Source organism: Dermacentor albipictus, chromosome 3 (assembly GCF_038994185.2).
Source record: "Dermacentor albipictus isolate Rhodes 1998 colony chromosome 3, USDA_Dalb.pri_finalv2, whole genome shotgun sequence".
NCBI classification, from domain to species: Eukaryota; Metazoa; Arthropoda; class Arachnida; order Ixodida; family Ixodidae; genus Dermacentor; species Dermacentor albipictus.
The window spans coordinates 139,418,793-139,444,763 of NC_091823.1; the positions used below are offsets into that span (position 1 = coordinate 139,418,793).

The following is a 25,971-nucleotide window of genomic DNA, read 5'->3' on the forward strand; positions in this document are numbered from 1 at the left end:
AATAAACGTCTCTGACGCCAGCTAGGGTAATTAGGCATGCATCACTGGGCATGTGGTGCTCTCCAATAACGAAAAATGTCCCTCAAAATTTCCCCGATGCTAGGCGGTACTGAACCAACATCACAAGGGTTCCTCAAAGACAGCAATCAGGCGCATTGGCAGGCTGCGCCACAAATTATAAAAGCAGTGGTGCAGTTTGCGCCTCATACAAAATTAGTTTCGATCGTAGCAATACGTCTTCTCGCGATATTCATTCAATGCTAAACGCAATAACTGAAAGTTACATCATTTCGAGATTAGTTCTGCCTCATACCTTTCCCACATGGCACGAGGCATGGCCCATTTTAAATGAGAACTATGGCTGAATGGCTGTCGCAGATGTCAAGGTGATATAAAGATTTTGACTTGGTTTATTGCTAACGCCATCTTTAACGGAAAATGATACTTCATGGAAGATATTTCACGTACCTTTACAATTCAGAGTTCATAGGGTTCATAAGGGGATCAGCGTCATTAGTGGCTTTTAGCCACTAGCTAATGCTGGTCAGTTTGACATGATGACGGGCTGTGACGGTAGTTATATACGTTCTCATGTCCTCCCACGTATACTAAATTTATTATCATCGGATTTCGATTTAGTGATATTGCATTCAAATGTTATTTATCGGAAGCTATCCCAAGCATTATTTCTGCCTGAAAAAAATTATACTAACGCCATGGGTGCCGCCTTGAATAATGTAAGCTTGCTCCAGTGCATGTGGTATCTATGCGATCATGCGTGGTTTATCAAGAAAGTCGCCCTGAGTACTGCAGCTTGAATGAAGTTGCCTTGGTAGTCGTCGTAATGGCGTCTATATAACTCTGAGTGTCATAATGATATAAAGTTATTGACATTGCTTATGCTAGCCTTGTACATTCTTTCGCTTCGATGGTTAATAGATGAATTAAAATGTAGCGGTGTGATACGTCGGGGGATATTCCGTCTCATAATGATGAATTGGCTTAAAGTATGTAACAGTGGGAATTAAGAAATCCTTCCGCTCGTTATTCTGAGCGGCACCCTCAGAACTAGCCTAGCATTGCACGACCCACTGAAATGTGTCCGACGGCACTTTGCGCAAAAGAAGCAGCGCTCTTTATCACTCAGCCATCATGGAAGGAAAAAAATCTAAGTGTAACGACGGATTATTAACCTAATGCACCTAATGAAGCTGGCCACATACCGATCATCTATGTGTTTGTGCAGGGATGTGCCGGTGGATATTTTTGTTGTGAATGTGCACCATGACGAACCCGATATCAACTCCGTTAACTGCCGCATGGTGCCACCAACCATACTAACCGCGGACGTCTTGGAAGATGTTCCAAGGAATTGGTTTTACGGCATCCGCATGGTAAGCAGTGGCCGTGTGCACTTTCACATATGCGTAATCGGAATGTTGTTTAACACGCAGCATGTAATATAATGCAGAGACTGAAATAAATTTCAACGGATAACTTATCCGGCAATAAAGACAGCGTAGCACCAGAAATGGTGCCCCGGTATCAGCAATAATGTTGCAAGAAAGAACAGTACTGGTAGTGGGACGTGGCATTAGCTTCGTCGGGCTTGTGTTTGGTGATTTGAACAATGCCAGCCAGATACCTATTAGAATGGCTTGAAAGGTGAAATGAGGCATTTCAACATTTGACATTCTTGACATTCGGCCTGTGGTCTACGCTCTGCACAATTCGAGAATTGTGGGAAGGCTGAAATACGCCCTTAAGCTACGTCTAGGTATGAAAAAAACTCGGCAAGTATCAAGCGACGCAATATCAAACGTCCAGCAGTGAGCGAAGATGCGTTATGATTGCACAGCCAGGCCTCGTCAGTTTGTGGAGGGCGATAAAGTGATGATTCTATGAACATCACAGAAAACCTAAATATATGTACAATGGGAAGGCCCAGCCTAAGTTGTTCAAAAACTATCAGACACCAGCTACGTAGTGAGTCTACATGAGTATGAGACGGTACAGCAAATTTACCTTCGTAATATGCTCAAGCCAAGAGATAATGGGAAGCAGTTGTGGGCGTTTCTCTAAACGTACCTGAAGACATTGCAGTGGAGTTTCCAGAGTTAATTTCGGCGACGAACGGAGAAGCCACTGATGAAGTAATTAACAATCTGGTTTCTAAAGCGCAGCTGGCACCTGACCAGAAAAAAAAAGAGGGGCAAAATTTACTGCATGAGTATCCGAAAATTTTTGTGGACAATACAGGCAGGGCATCTGTGCTTACGCATGACGTCGAAATACCGTCCTCCCCGCCAGCGTGGTCTAAGGCATACCCCGTATCATCGCGTCAGTATGACATTATGGAAGCCAAAGTGAAGAAAGTGTTGGTACTGGGAGTGATAAAGACTCGTGAGACGACTACACCTTGCCTTTGATCTTCGTTGAAGTACCTGGAAGAGATAAGCGTCATTGCGTTGGTTACCGCAAGCAAAATTCGATCACACAGGATGTAATCTGCCCGATTCCCAACATTTAAGGGAGCTTCCAGAGAGCTAGCAGCGCTCTATTCATTTCCACCCTAGATATTGTCACGTGGTGGTAACGTTGAATAACACAGTAGCAATACTGTGAACGACAAAACTAACTTTTATTGGGCGAACCTGTGCCCACAAAACAGGCTACACTTATAGCACAACGATAGCGGGGAATACGGTCGGCGATCGTCGAAAATCTGATCAGCGGGTCAAGCGCGTCGGCTTTTATAGAGCAGTCGTCGAATGTTCCAGACTAATCGTTGGGACCTGCGTGCCTTCCACAGAGTTCTACACCATTCGCGTCAGGCGATGAAATCAGATAACACAAGGTTTGGTGACAACAGACAGGGGATAGAAACATTGATAACTTTTCAGAAACTTTGGATACATGCAGGCGCATCCCGCGCTGTGCGATAACATTTGTTAGGCGGCGAAACGTGGTCGCCCGATAAACATAAGTACACGTGTCAATATGGTCACAGGTTACTGGCAGGCTCCCGTCAGAGAGTAGGCTAGCATATACGCTGCATTCATTTCACCATTGGGTACTTTTCGCTCCAAAGGATTGAGCTTTAGCTTAATGAACGTGCCATACTCTTTTGCGAGCCTTATGGACAGAGTGCTGCGGGGGCAAGACGGGTTCGCTTTGCCATGTCTAAACGATGTAGTGCCATTTTCCGCGTCCTGGCCTGAGCAGGCTGTACTGATGCGCTTACGCGAATCAGGCTCCAGAGCCAAGACTCCGAAATGCCACCTGGCGCAGGCAGAAGCAATCCACCTTGAACATGTGATCGGTCGGGGCCGTCACCACCGACGTGAAGGGGGTCGTAAGACAGGATTTTCCGTAGTCGTGCATGAAGACCGACATTGGCTCGTTCTGAGGTGTCCCAGGCAACTATCGGAGGTACATTGCAAAGTACTCGGAATTGGCAAGTAGTCTAACCGCTGCCCTCAGAAAAACAGCACCCAAGAGGTCATCATGGACAAAAAAGGGAAAGTGCTTTCGGCTCCCTGAAGGCCGCATAAACAAGTCAACCAGTATTCATATCGCCGGATTGCACTAAGTAGTTCAAAGTTTAGTGTGATGGTAGCGTAGGTGGCATGGGTGTTATATTTGGAGAAAAGGGTGAGGGATAGGAAGAGCACCTGGCTCTCTAGGCAAGTCATAAGTAGACCAATCGCGAACAGGTGCACAGCGCCACCGAGAAAAAATGCGCGTGTATTGTAAGGACTCCTCAGAAACTGTCTTCCTATCTTGCTGGCTCAAAATTCCCCATTGAGACGAAGCACTGCTCTCTCAAATGGCTACAAACACTGTCATCAAAGATGGCCTTCTGCTGCACTGAATCCTTGCTTTGCAGCAGCATTCTTTGCGCGCACGTTAAAACAAGTGGAATTAAAAGAGTAACGCCTATGGCTTAAGTCGAACCCTGTACCACAAGGATGAGCACTGATGATATCAAATCAGGGCGTTTTTATTCCTGCCTGAGTTTTTTTTCAGTTAGGCTTCTCTTTTGAGTGTGTTCTTCACTACATTAATTCATGAGTGAGATTTTAGTGCTGCTGTGTTATTTTCATATACTAGCATGGCATAGAAACGGGACCATAAGCCTTGTGGAGCTTGGTGAGAATGTGTTTCCTGCTTGCCCGCTAAGTGGTTGCGTTTTCGATGTGGTTCCGACTGACGCCTACTTTCAGCCAGAGATAGCGGCTTCACCTCACAAGGCATTAGTGGTGTTCTCAATCCGGAATGAAACACCGGTAGCGAGAGATTCACCGACCTTCTACTGGACGCGAGCTGTTGGACACCCACCTGAGGCTACGACTACCCGTGCAGTCCTTGCAGCTGCAGATGTAGTTCACTTCCCATCGGCATCTTCCTCCCGCGTCGGTGCACTCTGTTACGATTGAGCCGTGCGCTGAACAATTTATGTTATCCCACGAAAGCATCGATGAAAGCCTGGACGTTTCAGAGAGGCTGAGCACCTGCAACCGTTAAAGAATCACCTAGGAAGCAGTAACGGCGGGAACACGTTAGCGTTTGTGCGCGCATTCTGGTATCCTTCCCCCGTGGCGTTCGCGGAGCCCTGATGTCTGCTTAGGCTCTACAGTACTGTCTCCATTAAGCGAACGGCATGATTAAGCTTCGCGCGTGCATTCGTTCCTTGTCCCCCTCCGCAAGAAAGACGCCGACAGTGCCTTAGGGTGCGTGCGCGTGCGTCAATGCCATTCCCTCTGCTGGGCCAGTGGCGCTTAGAGGAACCGTTGAGCTGTAAAACGGGCCCCACCAACCGACTTCAGCCTTAAGATTTGAGCATGTTTCCCTTTTTGTCGCACTCCGTGGGAAGGCTTTTGGATATGCCCGTCCTGTAACGACGTATGAAACCTTCAATTTCGCTCGTTACGTGGATCACCTTTCGTCTCTGGTTTATATTGCATGCGTAGTAGCACCAGCGACGCAACGCACCAAACGTTGACACGCAGCTACCAGCGATGCCGTCTGCGTTTCCCCGCGGTCGCGTCGAAAGTGCGCAGTGTCTGTGACTACAGCCAGCGTCTCTAACAGCAGCTCGGCATGTTTCAACCTTGGAAGAAGAGATATGAACTCACTTTTCGTGTAGGGTACGAAGTCCCTGCCTCTTCTCGCTTCGCAACGTTTCAGATACAAGTTCCTGTTATAGATATGTCTTTACTTGTGTTTGTGCAAATGCATCACGTAAACACATGCACGCTACATGTACAATGTTGGTGACCATGAACTATCGAAACTTTGCCACTGTCTCCTTACTACGGTGAGAATGAAATCCACCGGTGACTCCATACAAGTTTCCTTCCGACCACGCATTGCCTCGAGCAGTGTCCGCTTTTCGTTCCGCCTTGCCATATCCTGGCCAGCCGATCCCTCACACATAATTTAAAATTTCTGGAACACAGCACTGGACGGCGACCTTTATGCCTAACAAACACTTACAGCAAAGTATTATCCGTCTCCAAACAAATGAAGTGACAACGTAATACCTTAACATATGACACAGAGGTTAGCAATGGCAAGAAAAGGTAGAAGAACGTCTAATTCCACCTCTCAGCAATGCAGAAGAAAAACAAACTTTTTACAAGAACATGTCCCACACTTGTTGCAGTGAGATGATTGCAACATCGATGCCGCTATCTTGTTGCTAATTATTTTACAACGAAAGTAGCCGTTGGTGATTCATTTGTTCTCGATTGCTGCAGGGACAGCCTCTTACATTCCAGAGTTCTGAATTACAAATGTGACATGCGACTGTTCTTCGGTTAAGTTCGGAGTGTTTTGCGATGCAGCGTGTTTCGTTTTTAAACAAAAAATATTATAGCGAGAAAGCATAAATTCATGAAGTGACGTAACATTAAAAATGTGTAGTTGAGTTAATAATTCGGCTCTATCAGACAAATAAGCTACCTCGCAGGCTAATCTATCACTCAGTTTCGTAATAAAATATCTTTCATTTATAGGTGTGGGTCAAACACGAACGCTTGGGATCAAAATAGAAAAAATAGCGAGTTACATAGAAATAGAACAACAGATATGGAGACCCTATGCCATTTCGTTGCAACCAACTCATAGTGCGTAGAAGCTTGCCAAAGAATCAACATGTGTGTCCCATGACATAACTGTAGAAAAGAGGATGCCGCTAGTTTTGAAGCCCTGAACGTATTCCAATTTTGCGCCGTTGATAAATAGAGACTACATGGTAAGATTTTTGTGACGTGGATAGTATGTTACTGCTTTTGCATTACTGTCATTCTGTTGTACATAGTGTTGCATAGACGAGAGATAAATTCAATGTAAATGAGGTTGATATGATTTGCGAACTCCACAATCGAGCGACGAGAGAAGAAGGGATTTGTACGGTCAGCGTAAATGACGAACTTCTTCGACTCATCAGTGGTAACATGTTTATTGGCATATAGAATAAACAAAATGGGCCTAGCATACTTCCCTCAGAGACTCGTACATTAACCAGCTTCAGAGAAGTTGTGAGCATGTTGCTTTCTACATACTGTATTCGGCAATGTAGATACGATTACATAAAGAGTGGGCATTACGCGTTATACGACAGTGATGAAGTTTGAAGATGAAGATGAGCCTGATGACTAATGCTATCGAAAGCTTTCGAGTGGTCGGAAGAAACACCTCGAACAAATTGTATCGGCACAACTATCTTCTCCAAACCCACTAGACAGGAAGACAGCTTACGTGCAGGTAGCGCAAAAACTAGAAAAAACTAGCGCGCTTAAAAACCAAGTGTCCACAAATTCTACATCGACATGTCGGACACCTGGTTCACACAAATGGACAGCCACTTCCATATCAACAAGTTGCACGCTCCAGCTGCGTTCCAAGCACCGCCTAGCACTCCGCGGTCCTGACTTCTACGAGGACTTGCGTGCAGCCATCCTTGCTCAATACACCACCTCGAGCCTTCAGCCTTAACATCATTTGAACCGCGCGTCATTCCACGTTTTGTCGTCCCACATGGCCTGTATCCACCCATGCCGATAGTCACCACTCGGCGGTCCCAGCATCAAACATCTACTCCTCCGTTAGCCTCCTCCCCATTTACCCGTTAAAAATCCGTTACAAAGGCAGCTGCGCGACGACACTTTCCAATGTATTCACTTGGACAAACGCAAGCGCTTTCGGCTACCCTAAGGCCCGCTACTCTCCTTCCTTGGACGTTCCCGTCAACCATCAGCTTTACGTTTGGGGGCACGTCACTCATCACTTAGTTAGAGGCTCGCCCACCAGCTCCACTAGGCGCAAATCTGACTCGCTGGCACGGCGATTCCATAAGCGAAAGCTTCGCAATGCCTTCAGCGACCATCGCAACACTGACGATATCTGCATTTGAGATTTCACCGAAAGCAGCAGCAGGTGAGCCTTGCGACGTTCTGGGATCGCACCTTCCGCTGATTCCTTCCGTAGTTTAACAAAGTTTTGCAGGAGGAGATCTGCCAATTGGGGTCTTCAGCTCGAGAATGACTTCTACGTCAACGTGAGTGGCCAATATTTGCGCTATCTACAAGCACGTCATGACCTACCAGATGGTCTTCTGTCGGAGCTTAATACTATGCCAGGCTCGGTAATCTACGAGAACCCGTGGCAGGCCGTGATTTCGCACTACGGCATCACTATTGCTTCGCCTCGCTCACAACCTATGCTGCCAGTGCTGCCTGGTACAATACTTTCGAATTGTGTGAGCCCGGCAACGCCAACGGCGACAGCATATGCTTTCCGTTGCACCTCTGACCAAAGCCCTGGCAAAATATGCAGCGGACGAAGAGCAGCCGCACTCACTACGACGCCATCTTGAGACCAAGGCCTTGCTGGTCCTCACAATTCACCGCCCTGCTGAACTGTGCCCATACCTGTAATGGTGACGCAGCATGGATCAGCAAGGGCAATAAGGCACGCAGCGACATTCGCAGTTCCCCGCCAATGGCACCGTTGCATGCTGTTCGACGACACCGTATTCGGCGTTATTCCCCTCAACGGCATGAACTCTCAGCACGCGCCAAGAACCACAAAATACGCATCAACTCTGCTTGTCGAGCTGCATTGGACTCGGCGCTAAGACTTCGACACCGCAAGACGACGCCCTCAATAGCCGCCCACAATGCGCCCTGTATCAAGATACTGCCAGTAGCCACCACCATTATTATGTGTGCTGTTGCCCGAAACAGGCTTTATTTGGACTCATTAACGGACGCTATACTCCGCTCCATACAAAGCAGTCAACGCTGTGGAAGCTACGCAAGATGTTCGGCCAAGAAAAATTATGACTTCGCACGTCCCGTTCATGTATCGATGCGCGCCAACAGTGTTCGGTCGCGCGAGCATGCACGTGAATCTCCAGGGGACGGGTTGCAAATACCCCCGCCCCCGCAAAAAAACAAGGCCAAAAAAAATTGATTTAAAACAACGCTTTAGCATCGTTATACTACAGTCTGTTTGATTCTAAGGATAAGAACTTGTGTCATTCCATACTTGCGCTTCTTGCGTAGCCAATATAAAGAAACAGTTGCACGCATTTGTGGTCAAAAAAGCATCGAACTATATCCAAATGCGAATGAAGCCACTGCATGAAGTCTCTCTAGCCTCCACAGTGTTGACTGCTATGTCTGGAACGGAGTGTAGGCATTCACATTCATGTACATAGTGCTCCAGTCTGTCTTCTTTGCATACGCGCGCCTTTTTGCACACATTGCACACACACACAGAGAGAGAGCACACACAGAGAGAGCGAGAGAGCGAGAGAGAGAGAGAGAGAGAGAGAGAGAGAGAGCCATATCACAAGAAACCAACATATACCAAGGAGAGCATACGGGAAATTGTATTCATTATATTAAAAAGAAGAAATAGTAAGTGAAATTGGACTGAAAAACATCTGGCCACAGACGGCATAGCCACACAAGTATTCGCATTACGCATGCGATGCTCTTACCACTTGAAATACCGTAGCTCCGTTTCCCCATCCACTTTCCGGGGTATTTATGTTTATCTACTAGAACTATACAGCTAGGTTTCTGGTGACATGACTAATAAAAACCGAGTCCCTCGATTTCCTTTCATCTCGTTCGCGACATTAGCGACAATCTCGAATCCGGCACCACTGACGCCTTCACGTTGCATGTGCGGTTTTATTGACCAGTAGTTTTAACCTAAAGGTAATGTGCACGTAACGCCTGGGGCGGAAAGGATGCTCCTCATCCGCCATCAAGGCTTGTGAGAGGTGAGGCTGGCTAACGGTGTACGGGTTAGTTATAGTAGATAAACCTAAATATTCTAGAAAGTGGATTGGAAAACAGCGCCGCGGTAGCTCAGTTGGTAAGAGCATGGCACACGTAATGCGAAGACGCGGGTTCGTATGCCAACTGCCGCCAATATGTTATTTCGTCCTGTTTCTTTCCCATTAATTCGTGATTTCTTTTGTTCAATTATCAAGGACCAGTAATTTGCTTTATGCTGTCCTTGGTACCATTGATTCTTAGCTTCCTATGATATTACTAATAGAAAGCGAGCCTCTCGAATTCCTTTCGTCTCGTTTACTATGGATATATATTTATGTATATATATGTGCCACGTTCCATGCCTCACGGCCTGAGTCTTTGTAGCTTGCTAACTATGGATCTTTGGATCGTAGAAGAACGGAAAGCCTTATATATATATATATATATATATATATATATATATATATATATATATATATATATATATATTATTCGCCATACGATCGATCCAGCACGGCGATTCTCAGCTGGAGTCAACAATGATGATCACCGTTCTCGCCATTGTGCTCTCTAAAATCAGCAACCTTTATGGCTGTAGCATCGGCAGAGTAGACGAGAGGGTGCACCCTGGAACGTCAATTTGTTAGTGTTGCCTTCCAGTCCTCACGGCCTGAATCGTATTTTTTTGTAACTTGCTAACTATGGATTTCGGTATTCCAGCAACGGATTTTGACGGTACAGGGGCGGACACCAAAGCAACCGGGGGGGGGGGGGGGGGGTAAAACCATAACAGCTATCTTCGTGATACCTGCACTGAGCTTCAGATAGACAGTGTCTCAGGGAACCTTCATTCCGTACAGCAAGTCTACGAAGCGCGTCACAGCGTGGCGGCCATTCGGGCAAAATTAAAGACGGCTGCCTATTATTCTATAACGCGGCAGCCTCACGCTCCTTTCTCTGACATAAACCTCACATCGCTTTTAATCAGGCTCGCACCAGAAGAGGGGGACTACCCTGTTACATCCACAGAACTACGAATTATTGGGCAGGACACTGTGCGCACTTTTTTTCCAGCAATAACTTCCTTGTGTCTGAATGCATTTCCGTTCTCTGTTCCGCAGAGTGCGCTTATGTTTATTTCATTGCGCAGAAAAAAAAAATTGTGAGTCATATGTCAAGCTCGTGTTCATTTTCGTCATGGACGCTGCGATCCTTTTTAAGGTCTAGTATACTGTTACGATGTACAAAACATTTATGCGCAAGTAATTTGCATAGGTGTGGCTTCATCAGAACAACTGTATCTAGTTATAATTTTCTAAACACCCACCGCAGTTTCATAGTGCCTACGTCTCTGCACTGCTGGGCTGTCACCTGTTTTATCTTGACCGCGGCGGTCCCATATTTTGTTGAGGGAGAAGCGAAATAACACACTTGTTTTACAATTTAATTGCACAACAAAGGAAGTTATGTGCGTAAATTATACTGTTTTCCCCACTTTGGGATGTTTCTTAATGAGATCGAGATTTTCCCATGCACTTAAAACCCCAAAATTTATTTTCACTTAAGGAAAATCAAGTTGGACGGCAATTAACCGTCTAGTTGAAGTCAATGGAAGACAACGTCTTCTTATACGACATGAAGGGGTCAGGTCGGGGTGTGTGAACCACATGATTTATTGAGAGATCTGCGCCTAGATACACATTTGGTCGACGTCAACTACATGTTGAATCGCTTAGTTTTGTCATACGTAATCATCATCATGACAGTAACCATCACAGTCACCAAGTGGTCCTAGCTGCGCATGAATATTTACCCGAGGGACTCATATCCTGCGATCCATACCCGGTAAACCGAGAGTCCAACGTCACACATATCTACACTGCGCTAACTTCAGATTTGGCCCATGGAAGATGCTGAAACTGCTTAGAAAGAGCAACACGCCGCACTGAAAGTTTCTGTTAATTTGCCGAGAACGATATTTTTTTTAGTTTGTCGACAAAGCTTTTACGGACACATGCTGCGAAATTTATGTTCCGATTAGTACTGTGTTACTTGCAATTTTGGTCAACAATTGGAATCATTAGGGTGCTGATTACCACCGGACATCTGTGCCCTTTATTCATTATCTTGGACTACGTTTTGTTATAATCTTACTTTTTTTATTTTGTGGGAAAAGAAAACATGAATATTAGCGAATATATTTTCGAACCTTGTTAGAACTCAAGCAACGGCTTTTTCACAGCGTGCTAGAACGGGACAAGTCCCAGAATTGCGCATTTGCGCGCATATATTGGAATGTTTAAGTTGAGCATTTGCGCTCCACTCCGCTCAGACCGGCATGCGCTTGCAATTGGCGCAACACCGCTTCGTGGAAACGCTAGTGCGCTTTTGCACAACGCTCATGCCTGGCATGCGGAAGACAGATCGCTTCGCGCTCCAGTGTGAGCGCGAGCGTGTGAGCGTGTGAGAGCGTCTTCTTGGATTCATGGTGGTTTTCAGCAGGATTGATATGCGCCGCCTGGGCCTCGACAAGACGCGGTTGTCAAATGCAAAATCTAGGCTGTTCCCTGCAGTGTTCCCTCAGCGCGTGAAATCTGAGTGGAGCGGAGCGTGAGCGAAGCGGAACTCAACTAAAAGTGTAGATTCGTGCTTTTCAGTGACTAGTGTGAATTTTATTGTACAATCTCTATCGGAAATTCCTGTGCCCTGTTTCATATTCCTGTTTGTTTTTATGTGATTAGTATTGGAACAAAAACAAGTATGAGACAGGGCATGACAGATTTTGTGGTGGGGCTGTGGGATCTGTGCTCACAAGTTCGACAGTGTTTTGTGTCCTTCCAATAGGCCTGCTCGCGTCCTGCATTGAACAATTCGTTCTACCAAGACAGGATGTTCAACGCCCTCGTTACTTACGACATCACAGCAGGATTGGTCTTCACCTATGACAGCCCTCGCAACCTTCGTACCAAGGTGAGAGAAGCCAATCGTGCCCAAACAGCAGGCATGGTAACACTGAAATTGAACTTTTAAGATCGCGTCTCTTCACATTATTGTGTGAAAATTATAGATATGCTGGCAATCACGCGATAGTCTGAATGAACATTGCTCATTCACTGTGCACGTGTTTCTTGTTAGGATTTCATACAAAGATTCTCATTATATAATTGGAGAGGAAGAGATGGAGAATGGTAATGCTAAATTGAAACTAAGGCGAAGTGTTTAGATAGCTAGTTAAAGACCTATGTATTGTGTAAATACGAGTGGTTCTATACTACCTCTCCATGTAGCAAAAGAAGTTTTGCGCTGGCGACCTCTTCAATTATTACGATCCTTTCTGCGGAAACTCTCGTCGCGGACTTTCCAGACCATAGCTGTGGTCAAGCTATATATATATATATATATATATATATATATATATATATATATATATATACATATATATATATACATATATATATATACCATAAGAAGCCAGCAAACACACCAAGGGCACCATAGGGGCAATTCCTTGTACTTCGCAATTGAATTACACATGTGATAAATATAATGATAATTCAAGTAGATGCAAAAACAACTTGCCGCAGGCGGGCAACGATCTCATGCCTTCGCATCACACTTGCGATGATCTGACCAGCTAAGCTACCGCGGGGCCGTTTTTCTTTCCATTTTCTTGGGTATTTACGTTTCACTACCAGAACTAAGCTTGGGAGTGTTAGCCAGAGCCGTCACTCACATACCTTGGCGGCGCATGTGGAACCTCCTATCTGGCACTGGCGTCGCGAGTACGTGATCTTTTTGGGTGAAGGCAACTGGTCAATAAACCTACGCATGCTACCTGAAGGCATCAGTTTTGCCGGCTTCGAGACCCTCGTTATGTGATAAACGAGAAGAAAGGGGGTTAACCGAGGGGCCCAACTTTTATTCATCATATCATAAGAAGCCAACAAAGAAAGGTGCCAACGACAACATAGGGGAAGAAACGTGTACTAATCAAAAGTTGGATTAAGTAAACAATAATTTTGGACGATTAAGGCGGATGAAAAAATAACTCACCGTAGGTGGGGAACACTCCCGCGTCTGCGTTACGAGTGACGGAGTTGGCTAACTCTCCCGACGTTAGTTGTAGTGGTAAAACTTAAATACCCAAGAAAGTGGATGGGAAAATGGCGCCGCTGTAGCTAAATTGGTTAGAGCATGGTGCGCGTAGTGCGAAGACGTAAGGTCGCTCCCCAGCTGCGGCAAGTGGCCCTTTCATGCACCATAGTTGTCATTAAATTTATATTTGTTTACTTCAATTATTAGGTACAAGTAATGTCCCCTATGTTGCCTTTGGTGTCTTCGTTTGTTGGCTTACTATGATATGATGAACAAAAATGGGCCCCGCAGTTGGGCCCCGAAGGAGGAAGTGCGTGCAATACGCACTTCCTCCTGTCGTGCGCGCACTTTACAGGGTTAGAAGGCAAGCATTTTTTTTTTTCGGAAATGCCTAACGTAATTTATTATTATCGCGTTCATCTGTAAGGCACTCCACGTGACACAGACAGTGACCTCTTACGAGTTGTTGTCTCGGGGATGTTCAATGCAGCTCTGCAAAGCCAAGAAGAATGCGACAAGCTTGCAATGCACCTTTGTCGCTGTGGACATCCAGCTGGAGGACGCCTATGGTAGCTGCGGCTACGGGCCATTCCCTCGGCTCTAAATGCTCAAGAAGCTGGCGGCGTTCTTTTCTTATAATTACACGTCTGCCGGTAAGGAGACACAGTGCAGGGCGGTCACATATTAATATACGCTCAATTGTTGCTACCAGCACATGCTCATAGAAAAAAAAATATCCTGCGTAAATAAATAAAGTGAAATTATAGATTTTTTTCTGTCTTTTTTGTTGTTATGACAGAAAATCTACCGTGTATGCGGGATATGGTGGTTTAGCATCATGGTGCGTGCCAAAAATCCGCCTGTCTTTTTAATGGGCACGGATGTTCGGCGACCTTGCACACGGCTACTTGTGGCAGTTCGCATTTGCAAAAGGAGACGCTATGATTACTTATTTTAGCATATTTGCCTACCCCTTGCTTAACCAGGGACGGTCTTATTAAAAAGCTACCGCCTTATCTGTGGGAAGCAGCCTAGTGCTGCTGCCGGGTACCTACCTAACAGTAGACGAGCTACAAGTGCGTTAGCGGCCTAGTTTTTGGTCGTTATAAGACTTAACGCTTGGAAGAGAGTGTTTTTTTTTTTGCAACTTGAGCGCGTCCTTACTTAATAGGTTCACTGGGAAGCCGCATGTGAAATTGCCGAAGAGGGCATGGGAAAGACAGACAGAAGGTCCTGAGGGGCTTGCCGGCAGAGACCCGTTGGGGTTTCCGGCTAGCCGCTGGCTGCTCCCATGTCGCTATTGGGAGGCCAAGCCTCTCCGCTCTTTCGCGGGCCCTCTGGATGGCCGAGGACATAATGTCCACGCAAGAGGGTTTTTTTTTGGTGCTGGTGTTGTTGGTTCCTTCTGTTTACATTGTATACTCCGCCTAAACTGAATTCCCACAGTCCGAAAAACTTTTTCATTTATTCGAAGTTTTCTTTAGGCGGAGGGGAAAATATCTCCAACAATACTTTTATTCACAATGTGCCCAAACCTTTTATATTACCTTTATTAAACAAGGAGGCTCTGCGTCTAATACTGTAGCTTCTTTCAAGCAAGATTTTAGGAACATGTGTGCATGGATACCCAATATCACTGCGTAGCCCTCGTGCTCAATATAGCGCGCCAGATATTGAAAGGCATCTTTGTCATCTGGATTGCAGCAGTAACGCGCACAATAACATAAATACCTATTTCTTTCTTATTGGAATAACTACTTTCAGCACGAGCAACCCCGATAATATTTTCAACTGTCTCTTCAGGGCAGGTAACGAGTATATAGTCAGTGCTCTGTTATTCTTCACGTGCTGAACGATGCAGTATTTGCAGCCGTATTTTCAGCTGGGCCCTATCGTCTCCGTTACTCTGGTTTTCCATAGATTAATGCTTGCGTAGCGAATTCCTTGTGATTAAACAGCATTTCATTCTCTACATCATTAATTTGTCTTAACGTTTTCGCGACTGCCGCATCGAATGGATTTTCGTCCTTTTATATAGTACCAGTATTTTACATGTTTGTCAGACTTATCCTGTTGCACGTGTCATTAATGCGGATGGTAGCTTAAAAAACAATAATTATGGGGTTTTACGTGCGAAAACCACTTTCTGATTATGAGGCACGCCGTAGTGGAAGACTCCGGAAATTTTAACCACCTGGGGTTCTTTATCGTGCATTTCAATCTAAGTACACGGATGTTTTCGCTCCCGCGATCGATCCCGCGATCTCGTGCTCAGCAGCCCAACACCATAGCCACTGAGCAAACAGGGCGGGTGATGGTAGCTTCGGTAACGGCCATTTAAGCCAGTTTCATTTTCCCGGAGTCCACTGCATCTGTAGTAGTGTTTGTACAGATGTTCTAGATGTCTTTCACACACTCCCACTGTCACTAATAGAGCCATGACTACGCCTTCACCAACGTTGTCGTTACGTCTCTATTGGTACAAGGAAGCTGCGCAAAAATGTTCCAAAATGCAGTCGCACAATTACCTTACTCCAAAAAATCGACAGATCAAGTAAGCAGGATGATTACGAGAGTTTCAAATAGAAGACATGGCATGAAAGAGGCAGACACGATCAAGTTGGTTAAAAGTTTAGTGGTCAGCAGAGTCACATACTCGCTACCTTACCACTTGATGAACAAGCTAGAAAGAGAACAAGCAGAAACCATACTAAGGAAGGCGTACAAAACGGCACTACACCTACCGAGGAATACTTCAAAGACAAGCTACTGCAGCTAGGAATACACAACACGTTCAGCGAGCTGGCAGAAGCGCAACTAAACACACAAATAGCGAGACTTTGGCAGTCGGCTACAGGAAGAATGCTCCTAAAGAGACTAGGATACGATACGAAAGGGGCAATAGATCGAGAAGCAGACATCCCAGACAACGTCAGACAAACCCTCAGAATAAGTCCAATTCCACGCAATATGGATGCGAACCTACATGCAGCCAGAAGGCAGGCAAGGGCAGATTACGTGGAAGGCCACCTGGCAACACAGGAAAACACGGTGCACATGGATGCAGGGTTACACCCGTGGGACAAGCACACTAGAACACACAGAGTAGCTACGGCTGTAGTAGACTACATGGGAGAGACATTCAGCTGCGCAACCATAAGGAATTGCACGGTAGCGGAGGGGAAGAGGTCGCTATAGCGCTTGCTGCGACCGAAGGCTACCGAAGTAACAGATCACTAACCATAATAACAGACTCCAAAGCTGCATTGGGCATTACATGCAGGGGAGAGTCTGTAAAGAGGCCCTGCGAATCCTCCTCGGAGCAGGAACCCTCGGAAATAAAGGGAAACACAAGCTTTTCTGGATACCGGCCCATACCGGGATGGAAGGGAACGTGAGATCAGACAGTATAGTTCGCAAGATCACATACCGAGCTGGACAGATAGAGCCTCTCGAGAACCCTACAACGGTGGAGCCTACGTGTGCGGAAATATTAAACTACTATAGAGGGCAGAGAATCAAATATCCTCTGCCACACACACTACTTACACAACAGGAAGCAGCCGACTGGAGAAGGCTACAAACCGGAACTTTCTATAATCTACACATACTAAGTAAAATCAGTCCTTCCATTTTTTTTTGTGGTCACGAAACTGCCGCCTCAGTTTCATATAGAGCCAGCGCCCGCCGCTAGAGGCGCAACCGTCCATGAGAGGGCATGCGAACGCCGCTACCGCTGTGGTTGTGTGTGGGGCAGCCTCGGTATTCTAGATTTCTCAACTTCCTCAACCATCGCTTTAGTTTCACGTAACTATTTTTACCATCGAATATTTATAAATTACTGCCTGAGCGCATCTTCTGCCATGATATGAGTGCCCGGACGAAAAAAAGGCCGATCATAGCATGAAGCTTGCGGCGGTCTCAGACAAAAAAATCTGGGATTTTAAGAGTCAGAACCACGATACGACTATGAAGCACGCCGTAGTGGGGGACTCAGGATTAGTTTTCACCACCTGGGACCCTTTAAAATGCACCTGAATTTACATAAACGGGTGTTTTTCATTTCGCCCCCCTCGAAATGTGTCCGCTGTACACGGTCGGGCGGCCTCGGTCCAGATTTCTTCATCATCGCCATTCGCCTCAACGATTCGGTGGGCTCCGCTTTTAATATTTCCCTAAAATTAAACACCGCGAATTCGCAACAAAGCGCCAGTGGTCCCACTTATCATCAGATGCAAACATATGGACTGTTGCACCCCCGCTTACCCGTAAGTAAGCGCCAACTCTCCGTTGCGCATAGCGCCAAATTGTTCGCCGAGCACAGCTGTTCACTTTCTGTTGAACTGTGGCGGAGAAGGACTCTGACTGTGGGCAGTATCTTATAAGGAGATCAAAAGAATGAAAGTTTTATTGCAAAGGGTTTCTGCCGTAGAATACTTAATGAAAAAGAAAAGGAAATTGAGCTGCTCCGAGCCCTTAAGATTTATCTTCAAAACGATGCCATTTCTGAATGAGATTTAGGTAGGATTAATGCAAGACAAACATCGCTACTAAATGTCTTCGGTGCGGCTTTTAGTAACAGATTAAGGCGAACGTGAAGTGTTAGGACCTTGCACAGTTGAAACTAGCTGTATTGTAATTAGGCAATTGCCTTAGCAAGCAGTCGTGTAGAAGCGTCAGGAATCCCAGCACTTAATCACGCTGCTCGTGGTTCCGACGCAGAAACTACGAGACTAGGTATTTTGGCTCTTAATGCGCAACTATTTACAATATGTTAAAATGCTGCAATCACCGGTCCTGATATTCTTATCATGGTCGAAAAAGGAAATATAAACTTTATATTTCGATTAAGAAAAGAAATAAAACGTGTTGGTGCAAAAAAAAAACATACAAGCATGATCATTTATTTATCATGTAAAATAAGCGGAGCGAAATACAGACATCACAGAGGCGTCCGGTCATGAATGGTCCACCATTCACAATGCAAATTTGTTAAAAGCACGGCACTAATATAATAAGCATAAAGAAATAACATCAAACGTGAGATATATGCATTGGGGGGCATGGAACAAACACCACCAAACGAATGGCATTAAAAACAGAATGCATAATCGATTGCTTCTGTAAACAAGAAAATGTAAAGCATAAGCATTTCATAACACATTGCAAAACAACTCTCAAACGAAAACAAGTCGACTCGCAGTTATGCTTCAGAACACAAGTAGCCACATCACAAATACTGCATTTTTTTAAATGGCTTGTTAGAGATAGCACCATTCTACTTCTTCAGCTGTTACTTGCAACGTGTTCGGCATCGTTGTCCCACCCCGCCACTTCAGCTAAACAGCCCAGCACTCGAAAAATAGCGCGGCACATGCACAGAACGCACCAGATCGCTCGCCTCGCACTGCGCACGCGTTTCGGTACGCGAACGATGCCCTCTGTGGCACAGTGGCGCCGCGTCGCGGCACCTTTGGGCAGCATATGAACCTCTCCCATAGCGTGACGGTGGAATTTCGTGACCATAAAAACATTTTTCATTTCATTTCATTTATTAATACTGTTAGCCCATTTTTGGGCCATTACAGGGTGGAAAATATTTGTTGCAATGCAGTAAATGCATTGGCAATCACAGCCTTGCAGACATGCAAATACAAAATAAATTAATTGCGCACAAACCTGCGGTTCACAACAAAGTACAAGTGCGGTAGTAGAAGCACATACAGCAACATTCATATTTCCATGTAGGTGAAATTCGCTATAAACGAGCTGTCGTGGTTAATTTGGTAGGTCAAAGTAAAGGTGTATTGATTTTTCAAACGAACTGACAGAGTCTGTTTGCGTTATGTGCTGTGGCAACGAGTTCCATTCAATTGTTAGTGGGAAGAATGAATATTTGAATTTGTTGATCCGAGCTTGAAGAGTTGTAAGTTGTTCGTTGTGGCTGTTTCTTAATGTTCGGGCCGAGCGCTTCGTTATGTACAGTTCGGTGTTTATGTTAAAGAAGTTACCCCGCAAAAGATAGAGGAACTTAAGTCTAGCAACTCTTCGCAGCTCTAGCAGTTGGGGTAATTTAAGTTCTGACAACATCCCCGAGACTGAGTCCGTGGACTTATATCTAGACAGAATAAATCTAGCTGCCCTTCTTTGTACTTTTTCAATCCTTGCTATCTGGTTTTTTGTGTAGGGGTGCCACACGATACAGCCATATTCCAAAGTTGGTCTAACAAGTGTCAAATAGGCGGTTAGTTTCGCTTTCGTGGTTGCCTTCCCTAGTTTCCGGCGTAAAGTCCACATTTTTCTCTCGGCTGCACTACATAAGCTATGAATGTGCCTATCCCAATTTAAATTTTCACTGATTGTTATGCCTAGATACTTGAAGTAGCTTACTTTCTGTAATTTGTGTCCTTCAATTTCGTATTCAAATGGAAGAATGTCTTTTATTTTGTTTGTTATTCTTATAACTGACGTTTTGCTGTGATTTATTTTCATTTTCCATTTTGAGCACCAGTCATGGATACTACTTAATGCCGAGCTTAAGGTAATTTGATCTTCTTTGGATGTTATATGTGAGTAAAGCAGGCAATCGTCTGCGAATAACCGAACCTTAACACCTGAGGAAACTGTTTCTGCAATATCGTTGATATAACACAGAAATAAGACGGTACCGAGCACGGAGCCCTGGGGAACACCTGATGAAACACTCAGAATGCCGGATTTCGCATTGTTGATTTCCACATACTGCGTTCTATTTTTAAGGTACGATTTAATCCAAGCGACAATAGTACTATTAATTCCAAAATTCTTTAGTTTCCTTATAAGTTCTATGTGTGCGACCCGATCGAATGCTTTCGACATATCAAGACAAATTGCATCTACCTGATGTTTATCGTTGATTGCTTTTGCTAACTCGTGGACTGTTTCTACGAGCTGGGTGATCGTTGACAATTTCCGTCTAAAGCCGTGTTGATTAGGATTAAGCAGATGTTGGCCCTCAAGGTAATCAAATAAACTTGCTGATATTATGTGTTCAAGTATTTTGCAGCATGCGGACGTGATTGAAATGGAAGGACTCTGGTAAAATGCACCCGACACAATACAGAAACTCCTGCCCATGGTGCGGAGAAATACCAACTCTTTACCACATAACATGGGAATGTAAGCATAACTACACATTCCATAAACATAAAAACCCGAGTGCGGAGCAATGGGAGGGCCTGCTCACCAGCAGCGAGCTCACCGCCCAAAGGGCAATGGTGCAGCACGCGTGCGAAGTGGCTAGGCTCAGTGGAGCCCTGGAATAGGGGCACACCCGTGCTGAAGAGCCAGGCAGCAAGCGCAAGACGGCTCACCGCTAAACCCCTTGATAGAATGAATAAAGATTTTCTGTCTATCTATCTCGCCAGTTCACGCAGATCCGTGAATACATTTTTTTTTGTCGGCAGCATTGCAAGGGTACCTCAAGACAATTATGTGCACATAATGTCAACGTCTAATATAGGTGACCCTTGCCAAATAATCAAGCGTTGTGCATCGTGTACAAGTAAAAACATGTAATTAATACGGGCACCTCTTCTGTCCTTCAACATGCATGAATTGTTTATAGTAGTTGTAGTGCCTGCCAGTCGTGTGAATAACTAGGGCATAAGTTCAGACACACTGTAGCGAAAATTAACGTAATGAGTGCACAGTTGGAAATTTCTCCCACTCTGCCCTTATTTGGCGGTCGTCTAAGGTGAGTGCCGCGATTGATATGGTTCCAAGATGCATGCTTCCGGGAGCTTGCTTCAGAAACAATGAGAGCTGCAGGAAACCAGTACGACGTAGGCGTCGGAGTGGTACTTCTACCATTCGGCCGTAGTATTTGGCTGCATACTGGTACTAAAGGGAACTCTGGCGCTGATATCACTGGTAGGTGCAAGCAAGGCGGTTTAGTCAGCATGGTGGGGCAGCGGTGGCGTAAAGGTAGAACACCCGCCTCGCGTGCAAGAGGTCCATGGTTCCAATCCCGGTGCCAGCAATTTTCCACCGGAATAAAAAAAAATAAATCCGCGTGTTGACAAAATTGCATAAACAGGCCTGGAGTGTGGCCTGCTCGGGGGTGACCAGAACCGGTAACGCACTCCCTCACCAGAGCAGGATTGGCCACCCTGGTGCAGTACTTTGCCACAACCTCCTATATGAACACAACAATCAAATCCCGGCGCTCAGTCCCCAGCAGCTGCGAACCAACTGACCACGGCGGCGGTCAGACCTGCGACGCAGCAGAGGGTGCTAAGAATCACTGGCTCCGGACAGGCCGCCATTGGAATATGAACCTGGCAACGTTTAACGCTAGAACGTTATCTAGTGAGGCGAGTCTAGCAGTGCTATTGGAGGAATTAGAGGGCAGTAAATGGGATATAATAGGGCTCAGTGAAGTTCGGAGGCCAAAAGAAGCATATACAGTGCTAAAAAGCGGGCACGTACTGTGCTACCGGTGCTTAGCGGAGAGACGAGAACTAGGAGTCGGATTCCTGATTAATAAGGATATAGCTGGTAACATACAGGAATTCTATAGCATTAACGAGAGGGTGGCAGGTCTTGTGAAACTTCATAAGAGGTACAAAATGAAGGTTGTACAGGTCTACGCCCCTACATCCAGTCATGATGATCAGGAAGTCGAAAGCTTCTATGAAGACGTGGAATCGGCAATAGGTAGAGTGAAAACTAAATACACCATTCTAATGGGCGACTTTATAACGCCAAGGTAGGCAAGAAGCAGGCTGGAGACAAGGCAGTGGGGGAATCTGGCATAGGTACTAGGAATAGCAGGGGAGAGTTATTACTAGAGTTTTCGGAACAGAATAATATTGACAAGTGTACTTATCTTTATCGGTCGATCACGTTTGGCCGCCTAACAAATGTTATAGTGCAGCGCAGGACGCGCGTGCATGTAAAAAAAGTTTCTGGAAAGTTTTCGATGCTTCTATCCGCTGTCTGTTGTCGCCGAACTTTGTGTTATCTGATTTTATCGCGTGACGCAAATAGTGTAGAACATTGTGGAAGACATGCGGGTCCCATCGGTTAATCTGGAACATTCGACGGTTGATCTATAAAAGCCGACGCGCTTTACCCGCTGATCGAGTTTTCGACGATCGCCGACCGTGTTCGCCGCTATCGTTGTGCTATAAGTGTAGCCTCTTTTGTGGGCACAGGTTCGCCCAATAAAAGTTAGTTTTGTGTTTCAAAGTATTGCTACTGTGTTCTTTGACGTCACGACCACGTGACATCATATTGTGACATCACATTGTCACGACCACACGACAATATGCGGGTAATGAATACCTTCTTCCGCAAGCGGGACAGCCGAAAGTTGACGTGGAGGAGCCCGAACGGCGAGGCTAGAAATGAAATAGACTTCATACTCTGCTCTAACCCTGGCATCATACAAGATGTGGACGTGCTCGGCAAGGTGCGCTGCAGCGACCACAGGATGGTAAGGACTCGATTAGCCTAGACCTGAGGAGGGAACGGAAGAAACTGGTACAAAAGAAGCCGATCAATGAGTTAGTGGCAAGAGGGAAAATAGAGGAATTCCAGATCAAGCCACAGAACAGGTATTCCGCTTTAACTCAGGAAGAAGACCTTAGTGTTTAAGCAGGGGCGTAGCCAGGGGGGGGGGGGGGGCTTATGGGGCTTCAGCCCCCACCCCCCGAAATTTTTTTGTGCTGTCCATGCACCGCCGACGAAAGCAAACCCTGGCGCCAGAAATCGTTCTGGATTTTGTCTAGAACGTCTTTTTCACGCTCGAAAAGCCATTTCACCGCAAAAATTGCGAACTCGGGCTGGATTTTGCGGCGACGCCCATGCGCGGGGAGTCACATAGAGCAAGCAGCCGCATCCGAGCACAAAGTTTCAAGGACGTTTTGATGGCGAACGGGCTCGCCGGGGCATATCGCAGAGGCCACGAAATCTACACTCTATCGTGGCATCTACGGAGCGCGTGGATGTCAATTCCGAAACTTTGAGTATAAAGTTCTCATAAACTTTTGATGTGGAAGGGGCATTGACATTTCCAAACGTGTGCTTTAGATTTTCAATTGCGGAACTTTGTGAGTTTAATGTTCCCATAAATATTTGACGCCAAAGATTCATTAACTTTTCCAAAGTCGTACATCGGGCCATACAACGAGACAAGCCAAATCAACACACAATCAGACAAGTTGACAAAGCCCGCAGCGAGGCCCGATGAGACGAAGGGTTGTGGTGGTGAATTTGTGCCTTCATGTCACATAAAAAAATATTAACATTTTTTTTCCACCTGCGCCAAAGCATCCAGTGACGACACTAAAGCCAGCCAAGGTAACTACGTCCTTTCTCATTTTTTCTACTTTGACTTTTAATCAGGAGAACTCATTGAGCCTCTTTAATTTTTTTGTTCTCCTTCCCCTATTCGCGGGCTGCCAGAGCCAGCCAGAGCGCATGCGTTTTTCTCGTGTTGCCCCGACCACCGCGCGGCGCACTTCGGTGCGCGTTCGGTTTTTAGCCGAGGGCGTTTTCGCCTGGCAGAGCTTTAGACGTATTCTAGCTAGCAGGCGAAAAAAATAAACAATCGCCACTAACCGCCATCACTGTGGGGACTCGACGGATTGCACCGCGTTCGCTTGAGCGCAACCTCTCCAAAAAGTCGTCTCGCGCCGGTGTAGGATACCGAGCAGCATGCGGATGGTTCTTGGTGGTCCAAGCGTCTCGTGTTTTCTTTGATATTCCTTTAAGAGCCACAATAGTTGCCTAAAGTAGGAATTCGATTGTGACCAACATACTTTGCTTTTTATGCGAAGCATATTACGAGAGCTCAACCCAGCTCCTCAGGCGCGGCGGTGTCGCCTTGAATACCACGTGACACCGTGACGTCACGACAGAGGAGAAGTGGCTTTGGCTCAACTCTTGCAAGATGGGCTGGGTGGGAATCGAACCAGGGTCTCCGGAGTGTGAGACGGAGACGCTACCACTGAGCCACGAGTACGATGCTTCAAAGCGGTACAAAAGCGCCTGTAGTGAATGCGGTGTTGCCTTAGAAACGAGCTGTTTCTAAGGCTCAGGCGTGCGTCGCTTGCTCAGGCGCACATTTCGCTGCCGCGCCGAACGCTGCATTGCTCGACGCTCACCGCGTCCAATGCGGGGGGGCGTCCAAGGCGAAGCAGAGTAACGCATGAGTTGTTTCCTTGTCTAGCCGAACCAAATATAGCCAAGCAACAGCAGTTCACCAAGCTAAACAGTGGTTCAACAACTAAAATAAAGGCTAGTATGCTTCGCATCCTGGGCTTAACCTTACCTAAGCCACAGCCATTTTTTTTTTCATTACGGTGCCCCCGCCACATAAAACGAAGCAAAAAGCGTTGTTGCGGTGCATGCAGCGAATTGTCACATGGGGAAAGTTCTGTTTTGTAACTTCTTTTGCGGAAAGTAATAGGCCATGGGACGCTTGAGTTGCCGGATACTCTTATTATATTATTGCGATAGCAATTAGATGGACACTCTAGGCGCATTCCTGCTGTCTCCGTCACCCTAATTGTTCCGCATAAAGTCCAAGGGCGATAACATCATAACCGCGCACCGCATGCTCTATGTATGATTCACGTAGGGAGGGGGATGGGGGCTGCAATGGGTGAGACGACGATAGTGGCTCAGTCTTGTGTGGGCAAGGAAGTGAGTGAGTGAGTGAGTGAGTAAAGACTTTATTTGAAAACAAGGTATTGACGGATGACCTTGTTGTTAGGCAGCCACGAGAACCTGGGCCCGGGCGGCTTCTTCAGCTCTCTCGATGACCTTGGCCTGCAGGTCAGGGTCGGAGCTGAGCAACACGGCCTCGCACTGCTCAGTATTACTTTTTTCATGATTTGTGTGATTTTCGGCTGGGCACGACCACATAATATGGAATAGATCCGCTTTTTGCTGACAATGCTTACATGTATTAGGGTATTGGTCCGGGTAGTAGTAGTGATAGGCTACGGTGTTGGGGTAGGTGTTCGTCTGAAGTCGTCTCCAAGCTACTTCTTGTCGCTTGTTAAGCGATTTGTGTGCTGGCGGGTACACTGCCCTGGCTAACCTGTAGTGCTGAGTTATTTCCTGGTAACTGACCATGCGATCCCTCCCTGATCCTAGCGTGAGCCGTCCGGGTGCTCGGTTGGCGATTCCTCCAGCGGCGGTGTGGGCGGCATCGTTGCCGGGTAGGGAGGAGTGTGCTGGTGCCCAAATGATCTGGATTGGTCGTGGGTGTTGGTTTGTGTCTATTATGTGTTTTACGGGAGCCGAGACCCGACCTTTCGCAAAATTGCGTACTGCTGCTCTGGAATCGCTAATAACGTAATTGCAATGTGTGGAGGCTATTGCCAGAGCGATAGCCGCCTCTTCCGCTGTTTTGGAGCTTCTGGTGCGAATTGAACCACCAGCGCGTATTTGACCTGAGGAGTCCACCACTGCAAGGGACATACAGTTGCGTTCTATGTATTCTGCTGCGTCGACATAGACTACGTCTTTGAAGGCGTGGAATTTCTGATGTAGGGCTTTGGACCGCTCGGCCCTCCATTCCTTG

The 25,971-nt window shown here is 46.1% G+C and overlaps 1 protein-coding gene across 11 annotated transcripts in view; it reads left to right on the plus strand.

The window, feature by feature from the left end:
- LOC135917740 (uncharacterized) overlaps window positions 1-25,971 on the plus strand; it is a 224,577-nt gene that overhangs the window by 129,417 nt on the left and 69,189 nt on the right. The window contains exons 12-14 of one of the 11 annotated variants that reach the window (XM_070536091.1): window positions 1,247-1,394; window positions 12,144-12,269; window positions 13,885-14,166. The exons of the other annotated variants lie outside the window; for them this stretch is intronic. Coding sequence (XP_070392192.1) covers window positions 1,247-1,394; window positions 12,144-12,269; window positions 13,885-13,998 — 388 coding nt within the window. The 3' untranslated portion in view covers window positions 13,999-14,166. Of the gene's footprint in view, window positions 1-1,246; window positions 1,395-12,143; window positions 12,270-13,884; window positions 14,167-25,971 lie in introns of those variants that run through there. 11 annotated transcript variants of the gene reach the window in all.